Source organism: Piliocolobus tephrosceles, chromosome 5, assembly GCF_002776525.5.
Source record: "Piliocolobus tephrosceles isolate RC106 chromosome 5, ASM277652v3, whole genome shotgun sequence".
NCBI classification, from domain to species: domain Eukaryota; kingdom Metazoa; phylum Chordata; class Mammalia; order Primates; family Cercopithecidae; genus Piliocolobus; species Piliocolobus tephrosceles.
Window position 1 is genome coordinate 61,250,937 of NC_045438.1, and position 22,535 is coordinate 61,273,471.

At 41.4% G+C, this 22,535-nt stretch overlaps 1 protein-coding gene and 1 pseudogene across 1 annotated transcript; both read right to left on the minus strand.

Moving 5' to 3' along the window:
- LOC111538636 overlaps nucleotides 1-1,603 on the minus strand; it is an 18,701-nt pseudogene extending 17,098 nt beyond the window's left edge.
- Nucleotides 1,169-22,456, minus strand: AMD1 (adenosylmethionine decarboxylase 1). Its single transcript, XM_023206031.3, has 9 exons — nucleotides 22,015-22,456; nucleotides 9,370-9,456; nucleotides 7,955-8,081; nucleotides 6,567-6,669; nucleotides 4,658-4,700; nucleotides 4,414-4,558; nucleotides 4,031-4,123; nucleotides 3,782-3,937; nucleotides 1,169-3,383 (listed from the first exon to the last, which is right to left on the minus strand). Exons 1-9 carry the CDS (start codon nucleotides 22,122-22,124, stop codon nucleotides 3,243-3,245), a joined length of 1,005 nt encoding a protein of 334 aa, XP_023061799.1. The 5' UTR covers nucleotides 22,125-22,456; the 3' UTR covers nucleotides 1,169-3,242.
- Nucleotides 22,457-22,535: the final 79 nt, after the last annotated feature.

The following is a 22,535-nucleotide window of genomic DNA, read 5'->3' on the forward strand; positions in this document are numbered from 1 at the left end:
GTCTCTGCTAAAAACACAAAAATTTGCTGGGTGTGGTGGCACATCCCTGTAATTCCAGTTACTTGGGTGACTGAGGCACGAGAATTACTTGAACCTGGGAGGTGGAGGTTGCAGTGAGCCTAGATCGCACCACTGCACTCCAGCCTGGGTGACAGCGCAAGAACATCTTAAAAAAAAAAAGAATAAAAGAAAAAAAAAATTTTTTTGGTCACTTGCCATCATTCAAGGCACTAGCACAGAGGCCTGTGGAGGGCCCTAAGGGAAGAAAATCAGAAAATTCAAACAAACTAATGGAAATGTTTTAGGAAATCACAGGACAGTCTCTGAGAGGAGGAAAGGATGGAATCCAAATTAGGAGCACCTCTTCCATTATGACAAGAGGAAGGGCAAAGTGGATGAGATTATAAAGCCTGAAGCCCAGAACCCAACAAATCCATCATAATTGTCCATCCAGGAGAATAAAATAGTGTCACATTTCCACTTATGTGTCTATGATGGAAACTTGATGACTGCTTACTAACGAACCCCCAAATTCACTCACCTGTTTTTGGCAAATGAATTTTGTGAATTACATATTGCACGGATATGTAATATTTTGCTTTTCTAAGAACACCATCTGTTTTTAATGAAAATTGAGGAAATTTTTCTAACTGAAGCATATTCTGAGAAAGATCAGAATATACATTTTCATAACATTTTCAGCTTATTATATATTTGACTGTAGAACTAAAATGTTGCCAAATAAAGAAAATGACAAAGCCAAGTGTGATGGCAGAAGCCTGCAGTCCCAGCTACTTGGGAAGCTGCAGCAGGACTGCTTGAGCCTAGGAGTTCAAGGAAGCAGTATGCTATGATCGCACCTGTGAACAGCCACCGCACTCCAGCCTGGACAACAGAACAAGGCCCTAAGTTAAAAAAGGAAATGATCACGCTTATAAATTTTTTCTACTTAATAGAAATAACCATGAATGAAATAAGGAAACTTATAGTTTGATCATCCTCAACCAATGTTTTAAGAGTCTAGTCTATAATAAAGATTGGGACCTAACACTTTTAAACTTTTCTCTAACTCCAAACTCATAAATACACATTGTTATATTGATTTTAAACTTCAGATATGGAGTATTTGGTCAAGTAGGCTCCTTTAAAAAACAGGGCAACAGAAAAGTTTCTGAATGTCACTAGACAATTAAACTTTTATTGAAGCGTAAATTGTGGTACAGAAATACATTTCAACTGATTTAAGTCCAACACCAGTGAAAGGAGAAATTATGGCACCAAAACTTTCCCTCTTCTATCAAACCATGATTTAGATTATGATTCAATCTACATTTCTCTTTTCTAGGCTTTGTCCCATACAAATTTGTGCAGTTTTTCAACATTAGAATTCTTAATTCTATTAGGAAAAAAAACAAAACAAACAAAAAAAACCCACAGACCTCAAGTCAACAAATCTATTGGGATACTGTTTACGAACAAAGTCCACCTTAAGCATTGGTCCTTAAAACAGAGCTCCTCAAAATATTAGGTGCTGTGCTCATTACAGAATCAAACTTACACACTGACTGAAAACTTCCTCAATGAAATTTTCAATCAACAACATGCTTCAAATAAAAGTCAAACAGTGTTCCAACCACTTGATTGCAAACCAAGTAGATTTTAGGTTTAGAAACACTAAAAAAAGGTGTTTCATTTATAAATACGGAAGGAACAAAAACATCACTGCATCAATCCAGAAATTATCAAAATATTTAGAGGACAAGAAATATAAAATTTAGTCAACTTTGCTGTTTTCTCAGTTCCTTAAAATCCCAGAGTATCTGCAAATATAGCTAAAAGGTACCATCTCTTGAAAGCCTATATTACTAGTCATTTCTCATCGAGTATTTTGGAATTTTATGTTCTACTTATTTATTCATATATTCTACTTTATGATGTTTATCTGAATAATCTGGACAAATTCTCATTCTGGGCAGTCATTCATTTCATCCTACGAATGCCATGGTGAGGGAAACACCGTAGTTAGAGGAACAGATGAAGTCAGAACACACATGCATCACAGTCACAGAACTTTAAGTCACAAGATGGAAAAGACATTGATTCTGCTTTGGATCAAAGTTTATAGAACACTACTTAATGGAAACTAGTGGAAATGGCCGCTAAAGGAAAAGTTAAGGTGAATGATCCAAGCTGACTTGATTTACTGAATCCAGAACAAAATTATGCTAAATCTCTCTGGTAATTAACTAAATAAAAAATCATTTTATACTACTACTTAGTAGGTTAGTAAAGGCGTGCTACTCATCAGACGCTAATCTCATTTACTGAGGAACACAGAATTGTATGTTTTCCACAGTTCAGCCAGTACACCCTAATCTCAATCTACAACTCTGGGTCTTCCCTGCTAATCAACTATTTTCCAAAAGAGCACATTACAATAAAAGAGAAGTTAAATTCCCATGCCCTTTAAAGAATATTAAGCCCAGGGACCATCTCCTCCATTCCCCATCTGGGGTATAGAATTAGTATATAAACCCACAGTGTTAACAGTGTATTGCTTTATTTGGGGTCTTGGGGGAGACACCAGGGAGAGGGAAGAAATCAAAGGACTATAAATGCAGGGTCCAATAATGTTAAAATAGTAAATATGCAAAATGAGTAACTGGAATCATTTTCTTAAGGACTCAACTCATGGAAGAAAAACTTTAATTGCTGTTTCAAAAAACATCAGTATGAAGTAGAAATTAGTTTCAATAACATTAGTAAAGAATATGTTCTAGAAAGTGGAGGTAACTAGATGTAAAATTCTGGCAGCAATTTAATAGAACAGTCCCAGAGGGTTAGGCTGAGGCCAACACCTAATGAGGACGAAAGCCTTGTCTGTGGGGAATTTTGGATGATACTTGGAGAAATATTACACTGTGCATAAACCAAATTGAGTTGCTTTCACAAGTGTTGTAAAGTTTCATATAGTAAAAGGTTTTTTCTACATGCACTTCAATTTCACAGCAAGAGTGGCAGAGAATACCTAAACACAGAAGAGAGCATTCATGCAAGATATCTAACTCCTTGATATAATAATGCATACAATTCAAAATGATTACACTATCATTACATCTAGGGCTTTCTGCAACTACACAGTGGTGGTTATGGAAAGCACTGCCCCCAGCATCGACATCTAGAAAGCATCCACCACCTTCTACATGTGTTCTCTTTTTGCGTTTTTTCTTCATTTTTCTTAATCAACTCTGCTGTTGTTGCTGCTTCTTAGCAAAACTGGTAAAAACAAAATTGTAATCATTGAACATAGCACTCTGGCAATCAAGACGCTTAAAACCTTCAATCTTCTGAGGCGAAGCAAGCACTGTGCGACATTTAGAACTCTGGGGGAAAAAATTAAATAACCATTAGTGTTTGCAATCCAGAGAAGTACTTTCAACCAAAACAGTTAAGTGACAGACTTTTATCTTAATGAAACTAAGGCATTTGAGTTATTTTAGCTGCCTTCTTATGTGCTGGAGGAACCAGGGCTTCTTATGACACCAGGCCTGTCAATAGCAAGACAGAAGGAACCCATCAATTTGGCTAGATAGAAAACAAGGACTGATATAGGTCTAATGAAACAAAGCTTCTCAGCTACCAGTAACCTCAAACAGTATTACTTCTGGATATCTGAGTGGCTGGTGTATGTGCTATCTTAGAATACATCTTAGGCCTCAGTCTCATTTCCTTTAGATTTTAAAAACCAAATTACCTGATTAATAATAAAATATAAAATTACCTGATTAACAAACAAGGTGGTCACAAATTTTCCTGGCTTGAAGACTTCTACAACTTTCCTGATCAGGTCATCATAGGAGGTCTGACTTAAGTTTGTTTCAAAGCTAACATAAGAAAATTCTGGTTCTGGAGTGATGTGAATAGTCCAATAAGTTCCCTGAGAGAAACAGTTCACAGTATTAAGAATGCAAAGACTATTACACATTTAAATATTTAAATAATTATTGAAGCAATATATATAACTACTCACATCCGATTTCATTCCATTCATCGAATACCCACAAGGATTGAACATTGTGGCATCAATGACAGAACCTGGTATCAGGTCACGAATTCCACTCTCCTGGGGGGAAAAAAGACCGAGTTTAACAAAGCTTTGACAAACAAACTTCAAATGAGTTCAAAATTTAGTCCCAGGATGGGAGGAGGGAGAGGACCAGGAAAAATAACTAACTGGTGCTAGGCTTAATCCTTGGGTGACAAAATACTCTGTATGACAAACCCCCATGACACAAGTTTACCAACATAACAAACTTGCACTTGTAACCTTGAACTTAAAAGTTAAAGAATGAAAAATAAAATTTAGTCCCCATGCACAAGAATCCAGCAACAATTATTACTAAAAACGCTTACACGAGTGACATCCTTTGCAGTAACACCATCTTTCATGTAGAACTGGTCCATAACTGCTGGGTCAAGCTCACTCATCAGAATTTCCAAGGTTTGATCTGGCTGACTGATTACCCGACTCTCTGGGAAATCCAGAGTATATAAGTACCTAAATAAAAGTTTAAAATGTTCCTAAAAATGACAATTGGCAGTTTAAACTAAATCTTACATAGGACAACAAAAATCCACAAAATTGCACTAAACATACCAACAGTCAGAATTCATACGTCCCATACAATATGCTGCTCCATCTGTTGAGGGAAGAGAACACAAAATAAACATAACACATCCATTTAATAGGATGGTTTGTTACTACCCTTCCACAATAAGCAGAATGATACTATTTGCCACTCATTAGAAATGTCATCCATGAGTGGACCGGGCATAGCAGCTCATGCCTATAATCCCACCCCTTCTCGGGGAGGCCGAGGTGGGCAAATCACTTGAGGTCAGGAATTCGAGACCAGCCTGGCCAACAAGATGAAACCCCATTGCTACTAAAAATACAAAAATTAGCTGGGCGTGTTGGCACACGCCTATAATCCCAGCTACTTAGGGGGCTGAGGCAGGAGAACTGCTTGAATCCGGGAGGTGGAGGTTGCAGTGAGCCAAGATCATGCAACTCCACTCCAGCCTGGGCGACAGAGTGACATGCTGTCTCAAGAAAAAAGAAGAAATGTCATCAGTGAAAGGAAAGGAAACAGTAGGTGAATTCCCAGATAAGGAGAATTGACTGACTTGGTGGATATTTACACTAAACACCCAACACTCTGATTAGCCTGATTTGGTTTCATATTAGTAGATGTGCTAAGTTCGATTTTCATGCTTGTAAGCGACTTTGTACAAGGTTACTAAATTATCTTAGGTTTTCAGCCTTATCTAGGAAGTAAGGATGTTATCAGATAACCTTTAGTTCCCTGACCTCTATAAATAAAAGCTTAGTAAAAGGATGAAAGAAACCCTTACCAATTTCATTCAGGAAACACTACTTTACACTGTGCAATTTTAAAAAGCCAGGTCAATTGTTATATAAAATGCTGGAGCAGAGCACTAGGTATTTTTCTGGAGGGAATCATATAACTTTGTTCATATTGTCAAAGGACATTATGATCTATAGGCTAAGGACCACTGAGGCTAGAGGACTGCTACAGGCCAGGAGTTTAAGACCAGCTGGGGCAACATAGCCAGACTCCATCTCTACTAAAAATTTAATGAAAATTAGCTGGGCGCTTGAACTCAAGAGTTTGACATTGCAGTGAACTATAATGATGCCAATGCTCTCCAGCCTGGGAGACAGAGTGAGAGTTTGTCTCAAGCAAACAAATATGCAAAAAGAACCACTGAGTGAGACACAAAATAGAGGGACTGGCCAGATGAAGATGAACTCTCTCTATGCTATATGAAAAACCAGAGGTAGCAGGTGATCAATTCTACATTTTAAAATTCCATCCTTTAAACACCACTGATTTATGACACACAATTATTTTTACAAGTGCATGTGTATACATAATTCGTAATAATAAGCTATCTATTCATCTCTCTTAACTAAAAATATTTTATCTGATATTTTAATGCTCTTTATAAATTCTGCATATTTTGAATTACAGGCTATATAAAGATCACTACTGTACTCCTAAAACATCCAACTCAAAGTAAATACGGATCAGGTGCAGTAACTCACACCTGTAATCCTAGCACTTTGGGAGGTCAAGGCAGGTGGATCCCTTGAGTCCAGGAGTTCAAGACCAGCTTGGGCAAACACGGCAAAACCTTGTCTCTACTAAAAATTAAAAAAAAAAAAAAAATATATATATATATATATATATATATATATAGCCAGGTGTGGTGGTGCGCACCTGTAGCCCCAGCTACTTGGGAGGACCACTTGAGACTAGGATGTTGAGGCTGCAGTGAGCTATGATCACACCACTGTACCAGCATGGGTGACAGAATGAGACCCCTGTCTAAAACAAACCAAAAAATCCACAAGGAAAGCAAATATTAGTGTATGTAGAGTGCTATACCTGCATACATATGCTCTCATATAGAAAGATCTCTGAGAGGTTGCACTTTCTGTCTTTAAGAAGACAACAGGTTTATATTTTATTTAAACTTACTTGGGAAAATTGCATTAAGAAACTCTATTTCTTCCTGGAAATTCCGGTGTGGGTACCCTTGGTGAGAAGGCTTCATGAAATTCTTACGAGAATAAAAGAAGCTCTTTATTAAAAAAGAAAAAAAAGATAACTTTTAGCTGTAGAATTCTATCACTTTTCGAAGCTAATCAACTATTTCCCACATATCAAAACTCGGCAAAATCAAAACTCAAATATTTTAGCTGGGCATGGTAGCATATGTCTGTAGGTTCTGCTATTGGGAGGGTGAGGCAGGAGGATCACTTGGTCCAGGAGTCCAGCCTGTACAACATACTGAGGCCCCATCTCTCCCTCCCTCTTTTTTTTTTTTTTTTTTTTTTTAAAAAAGCCCAGTCTAGGCATGATGGGTCATTAACAACGATTAACACCAAGTATATTCCTTTCTAGAACAGTAGTTTCTAAACTGGGCTTATTAATAGTCATGTAAGCAAAAATTTGGGGGAAGTAACATATTAGTTTTAAGCATCAGTGATCCAAGTTAAGCACACATTGCTTTAGATTCCTTACAAGGATCAATTCACAACAAAAAAAACTGTACTGAGTACTAATGACAATCCATCCTTTCCTTATGAAGTTAAAGATTAAAACTCAGGCCAGGTGCAGTGGCTCACGCCTGCAATCCCAGCACTTTAGGAGGCTGAGGCGGGTGGATCACCTGAGGTCAGGAGTTACGAGACCAGCCTGGCCAACATGGTGAAACACCGTCTCTACTAAAAATACAAAAAATTTAGCCGGGCGTGGTGGTGGACACCTGTAATCCCAGCTACTTGGGAGGCTGAGGCAGGAGAATCGCTTGAACCTGGGAAGTGCAGATTGCAATGAGCTGAGATTGTGCCATTGCACTCCAGCCTGGGAAACTAGAGCGAAACTCCATCTCAAAAAAATAAAAAATAAAATAAAATGTGACAACCACTAATCAGAAAATTATACTCTAGGTAAAAACACCTTAGTTATTGAAGAGTATGAGAATGTAACTCAATACTGACTGTTGCTCTTCGACCTAACTCATTATAAAGACTGGACAATTTCGGTAATGACATTTTGCTTTTCCTTCTTTTCTTACCATTTCTCTATTATTATAAGTAACCATGTTAAGAAATTAACTACTGGAAGTGTCTAGCTTCTTCATTTCTTTCTCCCACTTGAATTTCATCCTAACTCATTCTCTGCTTCCTTCATATTTTCTGCTGTTCTTTAGAATCAGATCTCTTTCTAAGATATGAACACCTTACCACGTGTTTACATGCATTGTAACAAAGGCAGTAAGTATATAAATTTATTTACTTTACATATTACAGGATAAGAACTCTAACATTTATGCCTGAAAAAATATTTAAAAGTTTGCTTACTTGAATTGAGTCAAACCCACTGTAATCCCTAGCAAGCTTCAACAGGGGAACCAGTGCTTTCAGCAAGAGGGTGGTACCACATGTCTTCAAAATGAAACGTCTCTTGGAGACAAACATGCTACTCTCACTGCAGTTGAAAAAAGTCACAATATTGTAACAATACTAAATGTACTACTGAGGGTGCAATCAACCAATTTAATTATTTACAATTTCGGCTAGTATTTTTAAATATTAGGATCTCAAGGAAGCAAGTTACACACTACAGTATTCTTTTTTCTAGTATACAAAACATCCCCAGGACTTGGCACATGGTAAGCATTTTCATAAACATTAGTATATTCATAATATAAACTTAGTTTTAAAAAAAAGAGAGGCCAGGCACGGTGGCTCACACCTGTAATCCCAGCACTTTACGAGGTCAAGGTGGGTGGATCACGAGGTCAGGAGTTCAAGACTAGCCTGACCAAGATGGTGAAACCCCGTCTCTACTAAAAATACAAACATTAGCCAGGCACAGTGGCAGGCGCCTGCAATACCAGCTACTTGGGAGGCTGAGGCAAGAGAATTGCTTGAACCTGGGCGGCAGAGGTTGCAGTGAGATGAGATTGTGCCACTGCACTTCAGCCTGGACAGACTCCGTCTCAGGGGGAAAAAAAAAAAAAAAAACAAGGGTGGGGGGGCTGTTTAGTCCAGTATCCCCCTGCAAGGTCCATCACAATATATACACAATATATACTATAAGCATTCATTCAAAGTATTTATTGAATAAATTAACTCTGCAACTATAAAAAAGGTGATGAGCTTTTATATACCAATTAGACAACTGTATTTGTATAGCAAAGCTAACTTTTCCCTTTGCCTCAACTTCTGATTAAGAGGTACTTCTTTATTAAGTGGGAGGAAAAGATGGCAACCACCTTGAACTGTCCAGTGAGGCTTCAAAATTTACATCCTAGAAACATCCATGTTACACTAAACGTTTCCTTTTATACCACATTCTTTAAAATAATGTAAAAAAAGGCGGAGTGCAGTGGCTCACGTGTATAATCCCAGCACTTTGGGAGGCCGAGGCGGGTGGATCACCTGAGGTCAGCAGTTCAAGACCAGCCTGGCCAACATGGTGAAACCCCGTTTCTACTAAAACTACAAAAATTAGCCATGTGTGATGGAGGGTGCCTGTAATCCCAGCTACTCAGGAAGCTTAGGCAGGAAAACTGCTTGAACCAGGGAGGTGGCGGTTGCAGTGAGCTGAGATCACGCCACTGCACTCCAGCCTGGGTGACTGAGTAAAACTAAGTCTCAAAAAACAAAACAAAAAACAAAAAAACCCAGAACTACAACTGAGAGGAGCTTACTGTTTCACATTATGATTAGGACTGAAATGAGCTACCTAACACTTGTTTCACAGGACTTACCTGAGTACATAAGCTTCCTGCTTGTCAGTTTTTGTCACACTTATGATTGAACATTGCACATCCTTCAAAAGTATGTCCCACTCAGATCTATCATTTAACAAAAAAAATTATGATTAATCCACAACAGTACCCACCTACTCATAAAAATTACAAAGCTCACCCTTTTTCCCATGAAGAGACCACATTTTTAATTAATATTGTGCACCAACATTTAGTTTCTTTCAAAATAATCTACATTGACATATCCAGATAAATGACAGGTATATTATGCTATATATGAAAAAAAAAAGGTCATTATACTATGTATTTACAAATTACTAAAAGAAAAATAGGCAAAAAAATGTTCAAAGGTCCATAAACCAAGGCAAACCATTAACTCATCAATGATTATAGAAATTCAATGGGACACTTTGTCTCTAAAATGTGCAGATTTTTAACCTTCAGAAACACTTAAAAAAAAGAGCATAATTTTACCAATCTAATTGGCATAGAGATTTAAAAGCCTGTCTGTCTGGACAGTGAGTGATGTTACCCTTATAGCACTTACAAAAAACTGTAATTACTTTGCCGATTATAAGCACACCTAGAAGATTTTGGGAATACTACACAGCTCTCCAAATGCAATGAGAAAGCCCATTTAGCAGGAAATGTGCAGTACAAGCAACCATAGCAATGGAGGTCATATGGACATGAAGAAACTAGTCTTAATTTGCCTGAAATAGAATAAGGAAAGTATTGATTCTTTCATCACTGTGCCCATTATAAAAAGACAATGTAATTCCATGGAACAGCTTAACATGACCAGATATTATTTTTTGAGACAGGGTCTCACTCTGTCGCCCAGGCTGGAGTGCAGTGGCGCAATCACAGCTCACTTCAACCTTGACCTCCCAGGCTCAAGCAATTTTCTTACCTCAGTCTCTCAGGTAACCAGAACCACAGGCGTGTGCCACCATGCCCAGTTGTTTGCCAGAAATATTTTCTAGGCCAGGCACGGTGGCTCACACCTGTAATCCCAGCACTTTGGGAGGCCAAGGCAGGTGGATCACTTAAGGTCAGGAGTTTGAGACCAGGTGTGGTGGCGGGTGCTTAAAATCTCAGCTACTCAGGAGGCTGAGGCAGGAGAACTGCCTGTAATCCTAGCACTTTGGGATTGGGATGGCTTGAGCTCAGGAGTTTGAGACCAACCTGGGCGATAGAGCAATACCCTAGGTCTTTAAAAAAAAGAAGAAAAATTTTTAAGCCCCATGATATCTGACAGGCCATTGCTCTATACTCACAAAAATGGCAAATCTTTTTTTTTTTTTTGGGGGGGGGGGGGACTAAGTCTTGCTCTACCACCCAGGCTGGAGTCTAGTGGCAAGATCTCTGTTCACTGCAACCTCCACCTCCCAAGCAGCTGGGATTACAGGCACGCACCACCACGCCTGGCTAATTTTAATTTTTGTATTTTTAGTGGCGACAGGGTTTCACCACATTGGCCAGGCTGGTCTCGTACTACTGACCTCAGGTGATCCACCTGCCTCGGCCTCCCAAAGTGCTGGGATTACAGGCGTGAGCCACTGTGCCCAGCCAGCAAATCATTTGTTAACCAGATAAGAACGTCTGAGCGAAATCCAACAGCAAAATGTTTTATTCATTTTTATTAAAAAGCAAGCACAACACCAAAGAAGCCTAGTAGAATTTTGTGTGTCTCACCATTTTGCTATAAGAAACTGTTACTGACCCATCTGTGTACCAATACCCATCCAAAAATATTTAATGTGTTAGGCTTGCTAATGATTACAGAGCTGAGTTCCTGTATTTGACTATAACATGACTAAACAACTTTTTAAAAAGAGCTATTAAAAAATTAAGGTTCTTTTAAAAAGGTGCTAAAAATTTGTTCATATATGCAAAGAATACATATGCGGGACATATACTGTGACAACCCTTGAAATTACCCCTGGCTTGTGTGGTGGCACACGCCTGTAATCTCAGCTACTCAGGAGGCTGAGGCAGAAGAATCACTTGAAGGTGGAGGGTGCAGTGAGCTGACATCTTGCCACTGCATACCAGCCTGGGAAACAGAGGGAGACTCCATCTCAAAAACAAAAAAACAAACAAAAACAAAAAACAAAAAAAACTTGGCCAGTCACAGTGGCTCACGCCTGTAATCCCAGCCGAGGTGCGTGGATCACCTGAGGTCAGGAGTTTGAGATCAGCCTGGCCAACGTGTTGAAACCCCGTCTCTATAAAAATACAAAAATTAGCTGGGCGTGGTGGTGGGCGCCTATAATCCCAGCTACTCCAGAGGCTGAGGCAGGAGACTGAATGCGGAGATGGAGGTTGCAGTGAGCCGAGATCACACCACTGCATTCCAGCCTGGGCGACAAAAGTGAAACTCCATCTCAAAAAAATAAACAAACTTTACTCGTGGGAATGAAATCCTGCTTCACTTGACTAAGATAAATTTACAAAATCCTTGCAAAAATTATCTACTATTAAGACTCCCATTCCTGAATATGAAGGTAAATAAAAACACCAACTATGATTTAAGTATTTGAAGCATTAAAATTTCAGATCTTTAAAGAGCTTATCTAATTCAGGTCCATCAATAATGCTATCTGCTTAAGTCATCACCTACTGACTTCCCACTATAATTTACCATTCTTGCACATATTTTTTACCCACTGGATGCACTAACAAATCCCACCCTCCCTTTCTCAGTTATACTCACCATTTCTTTTTTCTTTTTTTTTTTTTTTTTTGAGACAGAGTCTCGCTCTGTCGCCCAGGCTGGAGTGCAGTGGCCGGATCTCAGCTCACTGCAAGCTCTGCCTCCCGGGATTACGTCATTCTCCTGCCTCAGCCTCCCGAGTAGCTGGGACTACAGGCGCCCACCACCTCGCCCAGCTAGTTTATTTTTTTTTTAGTAGAGACGGGATTTCACTATGTTAGCCAGGATGGTCTCAATCTCCTGACCTCATGATCAGCCCGTCTCGCCCTCCCAAAGTGCTGGGATTACAGGCTTGAGCCAGCGCGCCTGGCTATACTCACCATTTCTATTAAGACTTTTAACAACAGGGTCCCTGGCTGAACCAAACAATGTAACAGTCTTTTCCTTTCTTATTTTTGTTTTCTCTTTTTTAAAAGGCTGTTGTGGTCAGGCACTGTGGTTCAGAGAGGCCAAGAAGGAAGGATCACAAGGCCAGAAGTTCAACACCAGCCTGGGCAACACAGCAATAGCCAGTCTCTGGCAGCTGGGAGTGGTGGTGTAGGCCTGTAGTTCCAGCTACTCAGTAGGCTGATGTGGGAAGTTTGCTTGAGCCCAGGAGGTGGAAGGTGCAATGAACCAGGATTACACCACTACACTCCAGCCAGGGCAACAGAGCAAGACCCTCTCTTAAAACAAAAAGTATTCACCCTTACAATTTGTAGCACAGATACTTTAAAATCGTGGTTCATGTCACCTTGATTGAGGTTGGTGTCTGCTGTTCTTTCGAGATGTTAAGATTTTCCTGGTTTTGGGTATGTCAACCAATTTAGGATTGCATCCTGGATATTTTGACATGTTACATCATTCTAGGTCTTGATTTTTAAAAACGTTTAGCAGACAATCTGGTTTGGTTGAGGCTTCAAGTTTTTACTCAACATTTGTAGGTTGTGTTATGGTTCCAATGTCAGGCTCATTATGAACTCCTTTGCTATGCTATTTGCATCTGTCCCACTTATTTGCCACCCAATGGCCAGGCTGGCCCTGGGGAGGCAGTTTATCCTGTATTTTAGTTTTCAAACCTCTGATGTGCTGTTTAGGGTCAGATCCATGCAAAATGGCTAAGGAATGTCCATATAAAACTTCATAGGTTTACTTTTCTTCAACTCTCCATAATCTCTCTGACAATGCCTGACTCACATAAGGGATAGGGGAAGGACTCTTCTTCATCCACTGTCTATAAAAACAGGGCTTTGGCCAGGCGTGAGCGTTCATGCCTGTAATCGCAGCACTTCGGGAGGCCAAGGCGGATGGATCACAAGGTCAGGAGATGGAGACCATCCTGGCAATGCGGTGAAATCCTGTCTCTACCAAAAACACAAAAAATTAGCCGGGCGTGATGGCGGGCACCTGCAGTCCCAGCTACTCGGGAGGCTGAGGCAGGAGAATAGTGTGGAGGCAGAAGAATTGTGTGAACCTGGGAGATGGAGCTTGCAAGTGAGCCGAGATCGCGCCACTGCACTCCAGCCTGGGCAATAGAACAAGACTCTGTCTCAAAAACAAACAAACAAACAAACAGATTCCCTTCTCTTGTCGTTTTAGGTATCTGCCTAACTGCCACAGCTGCTAAAGGCCTACAAGGGGGTTGGGGCAGAACAGAATAAAACAAAAGCAAAAAAAAGATTTCCTCCACTCTGACTCAAAGGGGCCTCTCTTTCTTTCTTTGCAGACCAGAACCAGAGAGCCTTTCTTGGAACTATTTTTGCCTGCCCTTACTGTTCAGTTTTGGGTTTCTGGCAAGCCCAGGAGAAATGAGTGAGGAGATACCAAAGGGGGAAAAAACCAGGAAATTAGTGGTTCAGTGGAATTTAAAGTTCTGGCTTTCTTCTCCATTTCACCTGCTAAAATTTACTTCTCAGAGTCCTTGGATAGCTGCTCAACAAGGCATTCTGTCCAGGGTTTATTAATTGCATTTTAATAAAAGAAGACAGTGTAGCATGCTTCTTCTGTAATGGTAGAAATAAATAACCTTTTGTTTTTTGAACCAGTCTCACTGTCGCCCAGGTTGGAGAACAATGGCACAATCACAGCTCACTGGAGCTTTGGCCTCCCAGGCTCAAAGAGATCCTCCCATCTCAGCCTCCCAAGTAGCTGGGACCACAGGCATGTATCACTACACCTTACTAATATATTTTTAAATTTTTTGTAGAGATGAGGTCTCCCTATATTGTCCAGGTTTGTCTCAAACTTTTGGGCTTATGAAATCCTCCCACCCCAGCCTCCCAAAGTGCTGGGATTATAGGCACGTGCCAACCCATCTGGCTTCAAAATGCTCTTACACTCATTCATCAACAGTTCATAAAATTCTCCATCCAAACCTTTCCTCAACTACTAGTAATGCTCCACTAGTCAGAATTTTTCAATCATAGTATCAAAGAAAGCAATTACTTTAAGCACCCTAGGACAAACAGTTAAACTGTCTACCAACCTAGTGATGATAAAGGCATATCTTACCAGAGCTGCCAGGCTCAAGAAAAATAAATCAGAGGGCAAGACAGATCAAAGAAAAATGAAGAAGTCAATACAATGCTATATGTGTACATAAAAGAGGTGAAAAATTCTCCAACAGCTGAAAATTTCAGCACAAATTATTTCTATCATATTTCTGTGGGAAAAAATGTCCTGCTTTTGTAAATAAAGCTCTACTGGAACCTAGTCACACCCATACATTGACTATGGTTATATCTGCCCTATAAGGGCAGAGATGAGTAGTTGCAACAGACTGTCTGCCTTGCAAAATTTAAAATTTACTCTCTAGCCCTTTACAGAAAGTTTGCTGACTCTTGTTTTGGAGAAAAGGTTTTCAGTGGTCTGCTTTCTGATCAAATTAACGATGGAAAAGACAAAGTGCTTTATACAGTTGACAGAGCCATTTTCTAAATCAGGTTGCAGTGAGCCAAGATCACGCCACCGCACTCCAGTCTGGGTGACACAGTGAGACTGTGTCAAAAAAAAAAAAAAAAAGATAGCATTAAGCTAGAATGTTTTATCAGGCTCAGCAGTGGTGGTGGTCTCATCTCTGCTTCATTCCCAAGCATACTACACATTGAGACTTTGAAACACTAGTCTATTATAAACTGTTTACAAAACTCATCTATATTTGGCAATTCTTACAGCGTTCAATAAATCAAATTGATGGATATAAAGCAGAATCGAGAGAGAGAGAAGCAAGACAGCTAAATAATTTTGGGATTTATTCACATTACAGATCACATAATACTGATCTAGTCATTAGAAATTATTATAAAGCTATTCAAGCACACAATTTTTTCTTTTTTTGAGATGGAGTCTTGTTCTGTCACCTAGGCTGGAGTGCAATGGCACGCTATCAGCTCACTGCAAACTCCACCTCCCAGGTTCAAGCAAGTCTCTTGCCCCAGCCTCCTGAGTAGTTGGGATTACAGGCATCTGCTACCATGCACGGCTAATTTATTTTTGTATTTTCAGTAGAGAAGGCGTTTCACCATGTTGGCCAGGCTGGTCTCGAACTCCTGACCTCAAGCGATCCACCCGCCTCGGCCTCCCAAAGTGCTGGGATTTGGGATTACAGGCATGTGCACATAGCTCAAAGCACACAATTCTTAGGTGCTTATAAAACACAAAGAAATATGTAGACTGAGTACTTCCTGATTTGAATTCCTTTTTCTCATCTTAAATGCCATCTCTTTGATCTAATTCAGTGGTTCTCAACTTGTGATAATTTTGCCACCCAGGAGACATGTGGCAACATTTTGAGACACTTTTTTTTATCACAAACTGGGGTGGTAGTGGTGTTGCCAGCATGTAGAGGACAGAGGCCAGGGATGCTGCTACACACGGTATAATTAACAGGATAGTCACTGACAACAGTGAATTATCTGAACCAAAATGTCAAGGATGCTGAGGTTGAGATACCCTAATTTCACTTAAACAGTAGGTACTAAAATATTAAATATAATCAGAGATCATGATAAATGATCCCAAAGATATACATGTTCTATATTAATAACAGCACATGAATGGTATGTCTGAAAAACAACACTTTAGTGGCATGCCACATTTTATATTTAAAACGTTTTCTTAGAGGCTGAAATCTAATAAAAATAGAACTTAGGAATGTTTATAGGGACAAGATAATTATTAACAAAACTTCTCTATGTCGCCTGATTAAATGCATTTTGGGAGCCCAAGGCAGGTGGATCACTTGAGGTCAGGAGTTCAAGACCAGCCTGACCAACATAACAAAACCCCATCTCTACTAAAAATACCAAAATTAGCCAGGTGTGGTGGCACATGCCTGTAGTCCCAGCTACTCGGGAGGCTGAGGCAGGAGAATCGCTTGAACCCAGGAGGCGGAGGTTGCAGTGTGCCAAAGTCACACCACTGCACTCTAGCCTGGGAGACAGCAAGACAAGCATGTCTCAAAACAAGAAGTAAATGACTGAGGTCAAGTATCTTGAACAAGAGTCCCAAGACTACGTAACAGGGAAAAACAGTCTCTTCCACAAATGGTTGCTAGGAAAAATGGATGTCCACATGCAAACAAAATTAAGTTGGACTCTTATCTTACATCATAAACAAAAATTAAAATGGATCAAGGAACTAAACATTAAGAGGAAATAAAACTCCCAAAAGAATACATAGGGTAAACGCTTCAGGCATTACATTTGACAATCATTTCTTGGATATGACATACAACAAAAATCAAAAACAGACACATGGAGCTTGAAAACCTAAAATGTAAAAATTTCTATACATCAAAAGAAACGAGTGAAAAGACAACCTACAGAATAAAATACTTGCAAGTCACCTCATAAGGGGTCAATATCTAAAGTAAAAGAAACACCTACACACAACTCAACAAAAAAAAAAAGTGATTAAAAAATGGACAAAGGGACCACGGGCGATGGCTCAATCACTTGGAAGTCAGGAGTTCGAGACCAGCCTGGTCAACATGGCGAAACCCTGTCTTTTACTAAAAATACAAAAATTAGCCAGGCATGGTGGCGCATACCTGTAGTACCAGCTATTAGGGAGGCTGAGACAGAAGAATCGCTTGAACCTGGGAGGAGGAGGTTACAGTGAGCTGAGATGTGACCACTGCACTCCAGCCTGGGTGACTAAGACTGTCAAAAAAAAAAAAAAAAAGACAAAGGACTTAAATATAGACGGAACCCATTAGTACAGGGTTATGCTCTAATCACCTGAAAAATGACTACATAGATCCTACTCCCATATCCAGTTAGGTCAGACACTTTCTGAGGATGATGCCTGGAAATTTTTATTTGAAAAGCTTCCAGGTCATTAGATTACTCATTACTTCCTAATGTAAAACCAGCTAGTTTCAGAGTTCATGTAATTTATCCATAGTCACTGCAGCTTCCCAATTCGGAGCTTACCTCATATTTTTAGGTCTGTTTTAGAGACTCTCACTACAGTACATTCATCAGGGTGCCTCTACCCCAGGTAGTAAGCAGTCTTTAGGTCAAAGGCATCCTAAAACCAGATTATTCTTGAGTAAAGCTAGACTGACCAGAAGTTAGATTCTGAGGATGCCTTCCTGGGGCAGTGAATTCAGATACCCTGAGAAATAAGCCGCCTCCTTTTGTTCAAAGATATGAACCTAGAATGCAGCCACACTATTATAATCACATTATTGTTTCTCCGTCTCAAATGTTTACCCCAAATCGGGATACTCCTCTCAGTGTTCTGCTACTTTCAACATGTGCTTCTTAAAAATACATGGTTTGTAAACAACAGTTAAAATCTTTTTGTTGTTGTTGAGACAGGGTTTCACTCTGTGACCCAGATGGAGCGCACTGGTGCAATCTCATTTTGCTGCAGCCTCGATCCCCCAATGGCTCAAAAAATCCTCCCACCTCAGCCTCCTGGGTGGCTGGGACTGCAGACACGCACCAGGATGGACCAGCATGCCCAGATACTTTTTCAATTTTTTTTGTAGAGTCAGGATTTCACTATGTTGCCCAGACTGGTCTCAAACTCCTTGGCCTCTCAGAGTGCTGGGATTAGACATGAACCACCAAGCCCAGCCCCGAAACCTTTTTGAAACTGCTGGGAGGAATGTAACGAGAAGCTTAATTCTTTAGTAGGAAGCATTTTTACTCTGAAACATTGCACTAAAAGGTTTTTTGGCAATGGGCTGTAAATTCCTTCAATGTAAATTATTGATAGTGTGATAATACTGCATAATGACGTAGTCAAAGAAGGCATGAGTTTGGGGAAAGTTAAGCTGAGGTATGACTATCTTTGCAACTGCCCCAATCCTTTATTAAAAATTATGTTTTAGTTTATAAAATCTGAGTAAAGCACAGAATAGGATTTCCAGTTCTGAAAAATCACTCTTTTCTCAGCAAAATTTTCTATTTTCTAACAGATTTCCTCCTTACTACTCTCACCCTCCCTAAAGCTGACATTTCTTATAAAAGGTTTTTGTTTGTTATAGCACTTTGATCCAACAACTAAACCATTTTTAAATGGTCACTGAATTTTATTCAACATCCCTAAAATCTGAAAAATTAAAGAAAATTGCAGGTTACCCCTAAGAAACTGTCTCTCCCTTAATTGTCCTTTATTCATCTGGGTATACCTGGGGTCTGCTGCTTTTCTCCAACAGTAGTGTTTCACCCAAGCTATATCATACAAGATTTTTCTTTGTTAAATTTCTCAGTATTACATAATTTGTTCACTTATTAAGATAAATTATCTTAAATGATCTATCTACAAGAGGAAAGCAGTATTTAGTAAAAAGGTGTATATTCAGAAAGGATTCCAGCTTAACTTGGCATTAAAACTTGGACTGATGAGCCAAGTTTGTTTAAAGTGAATTCTATTCCCTCACACCACACACAAAATCAATTCCAGATGGATTGCAGATCTAAATATGAAAGGTAAATATTGTGTAGGAGAAAAAAATATTTCAGACTTTGGGATGAGCAAACTGAGGGAAGTATGTCGTTTCCTAGAAGAATGTGTGAAAAAGGTTGGATATTTTCTCCCTTGAATTATGTAGAACACTCCAGTGAAACCATCTGGGCCTAGATGATTGATTCAAGTTATTTAGGTGTTGTTCTAGGACTATTTTAGGTTCTCTATTTCTTCTTGCGTTAGTTTTGGAAAGCTATTTTTCCAGGAATTTTTTCTCCCTAATATCTTTATCTTGTTATCCTTGTCTTTAGCATCAACACTAATGCTCTCTTTGGACATTTAAGCCTCTCACTCTCTTAATCCTTTCTATGTCCGTATGTTTATTATGCTTTATAAACAAATTTGTTTAATTCAGCCTGTTCGTCTTTTAACCCACTTTTAGTTTATTCGTATCTTAATGGAGCCCAGGAAGTCAAGGCTGCAGTGAGCCATGATCGTGCCACTGCACTCCAGCCTGGGCTATAGTGCGACACTATAGATGGATCCTGTCTTTAGTACTGCATATAAAATATTAACCTATTTATTCTTCACAACTTTCATGAGCTATATACCATTACTGTCTCCATTTTAAAGATGAGGAAACAGCTCACACAGCTATTAAATGCTGTTTGAATTCAAATCTTGTTATTCCAGAGGCTGTGCATTTAATCATGTCATTTGAGTAAAACGCGTCATGCTTTATTCTTCTAGATGACCGATTATCCTTCCCTGGGGTCTCTGGGACTGGCCCCATGTCCCCACAGACCAGACTCCATCGACGATACTCTCTTTGCTAGGCTGTTGATTTTAGGTGATTCAACGAATACCTACTATTTCAGGCTTTTTTAACATCCCGGTAAATAACCTAACCACTTGAGTGGTCGCTGAAAAATGTTCCTACGAAGGTTACCAGGGGACCTTAGTTAAATCAATAGATTTTTCCGTTCTTGCTTAACTTGCTTTATCTACAACAGTTACAATGTGGCAGTATACTACCAGTAGTTGTTCAATGAATGTTACATGCCCACAAAATGGATGGCACTAAATCATGAACTCTACAGGGAATATTTTGTCCTTCAAAGTTCAACTTTGGCCATGATTTTAAGAGCCACACTGGAGCAGTAAACAATTTGGGCTGATCAAAGTACAAAGTAAAAAGGGTTCTTCAACATTTAAAGAAAGCAGGCTGCTTTGTTAAAAGCCTCTTCCCCCTCTCCACTTTGACTCAGGAAGCTCTAAACAGCCAAACCGCCAAGAACTTGGGGAGAACAAAACCTTCTTCCCTTTATTAAGAACATGTACTTACTATTATTTAAGGGCTCAAACATTTAAAAAGCCAAAGTGACAATTTCTGCTATTCGTTTTCTAGGACTGTTCTTACCCATTAGTTCTTCCTTGCCAAGATTTTATAGGTTAATTATCCTGATCACAATCGTTTTTACCAAACACCTATCACAAATACCAGCCTTCTCATTTGTGAAATGAAGGAAATACTACGCTTCTCCATGACCAAAGTCCGCTTCCTATAATCTGCACGTGAGCCTGGCACGTAGTAAGCGCTATAGACATTTTAAGTGTCACACGAAGCTTGAAAAATGAGACGTGTGACATATTAGCTATCACTAGTAGTTTTTTTCTACAACGGAATCGTTCAAGATACACTGCTAGAAACTGGATTTCCCATCGTGCCTTGAAGTCTCGGTAGCACGTGTCTGCCTGGATTCCCTTTTCCAGTTGCTTTTTGTCAAGGGACAGCTCCGAGATTAGCTAACATTCCTAAAACGCCCATTGGCCCACACCCTGGGGCCAGGCTCTGAGTCGGGCCCAGGAGCCCATTGGTCGCCGCCTCTCAATGAAGCTGGCCACGCCGGTTACCCCGCAGCACGGCCACTCTAGCCGCACTTGTGCGCAGAGGAGCCGGGGATCCGGTGGCAGGGCCTAGGAAGGCCATGGGTGGCCACCTGTGCGACCGCAGCCGGGAACAAGGCCCAAGCATCCACGGGATCTCCGGGCTTTTATTTAAGCATGGATTTCCACAGCAATACCAACTAAAACGCCTCTTCGGCGCGGTCAGCCCAAGTATGTTTCGCGTGACGGCCGGCAGTAGGACTGGGCCCCAGATTCCTTTGCTCAAGCTTAAGGCTTTAGAGGCATTATGTCCTAGGGCAGGCGGGCCTCCCTCCACCCGCACCTCTCCCGCCGGCTCCGTAGCAGGTTACACAACCCAAGGTCAAGAGACTGGGGAGCAGCCCTCGGTGGGCTCAGTGGCCGTGTCGAGGGCGGCCCCGGGGACTGCACCGTTTGCCCAGCCGCCCCGAAAAGGCTCTGGCGCAGAGCACGTTAGGGCAGCGGTGGGGCCCCGCCACTGCGACACAACTGCTCCCGCCCAATCCCCGCCGCCCGAGCGCCACATGCTGCCCGCGGCCACCGCGGGTGGGAGGCCTGTTCGCCAGCCCCTCAGACAAGGCCGGGAGGGCCCCTCCTGTCCGCGCCCGCGGCAAGAATGAGCGCCGCTCCCGCCCTCCATTCCCCGAAGCGGGCACGCCCGAATTAGCGCCTGACTAAGCCCGCCGAGCCACACCTGCCGGAGGCAACCCGCGCAGGCGCCCCCGACCCCCACCTGAGGCCCCTGCCGCCAACTACTACGGAGCGGAACGTCTGGAGGCGCGGGCCGCAAAACCACCCCGGGCCGCGCCTCCCGCCGCCCAGCGCGGGACTTTACCTGAGCACGCGGCCGCGCCGGCCTCCTCCCCTCCCCCAGGGCAGTGCCAGGCGCGGCAACCACCGCGGGAGAAGTCGGCTCCGGCCCGCGTGGACACGGCCGCTCTCCCCCAAACCGCGAACCTTCCAAGGCCGCCGAAGCGACCCCCGGCCGCAGACCTGCCCCCACCTGAAGGCTGAGGGAACTCGGCCCCGCCCGTGGCTGGTGCCTCGGCGGCGGCGACAGTCCCCAGGCCCGGATGTCAGCGAGAGCCCCGGGGACCCACCTTGGGATAGTGCGAAGATCCCCAGATCCTTGGTTTGCCTCCGGCTGCTGCCGGGAGAACCAAACCTCCAGCAGCTTCTCGGTCCCTTCGAAAAAATGTGCAGCTTCCATCACCGTGAGACTAGCGAACAACCAACAACCACAGAAAATCAACTAAATTAAACCTCTTCTCCCGCCGCTGCCGCCGCCGCTGCGGATTGTTCCAGCTGTGTTACTAAAGTTCAGGTTCCTTTTTGTTTTTTGCTATAATTTTATATTAACTTTTTTTTAAAAAAAAGGACTAATAAAATTTTCCCGGCTTTGTGTGAGCGAAAGTTGAACGTAAGTCTATTGGAAATAGAGGCAGATACAGTTCAGTCTCTTGTAGTCCGCTGCTTTCCCGTTAGAGAGAGTAGAGCGAGCGCTAGCTAATGTCGCCGGCCATACTGTGTAAGCGAGAGCGCTGCGTGAGCACCGCCCTTATATACCCCGGCTCCCCCAAAAGACCAGGAAGTGACGCATCGTCCCACCTCCACGGCCCAT

What these genes read in the sequence shown, in the direction of transcription:
- AMD1 (XM_023206031.3), bottom strand. Translation starts at nt 22,124, where the DNA reads ATGGAAGCTGCACATTTTTTCGAAGGGACCGAGAAGCTGCTGGAGGTT. An exon ending in GATCTTCGCACTATCCCAAG is followed by an intron (nt 9,457 to 22,014) that starts GTGGGTCCCCGG and finishes GTTAAATGATAG; the next exon opens with ATCTGAGTGGGACATACTTT. An exon ending in CGTATGAATTCTGACTGTTG is followed by an intron (nt 4,559 to 4,657) that starts GTATGTTTAGTG and finishes ACTTTTATTTAG; the next exon opens with GTACTTATATACTCTGGATT.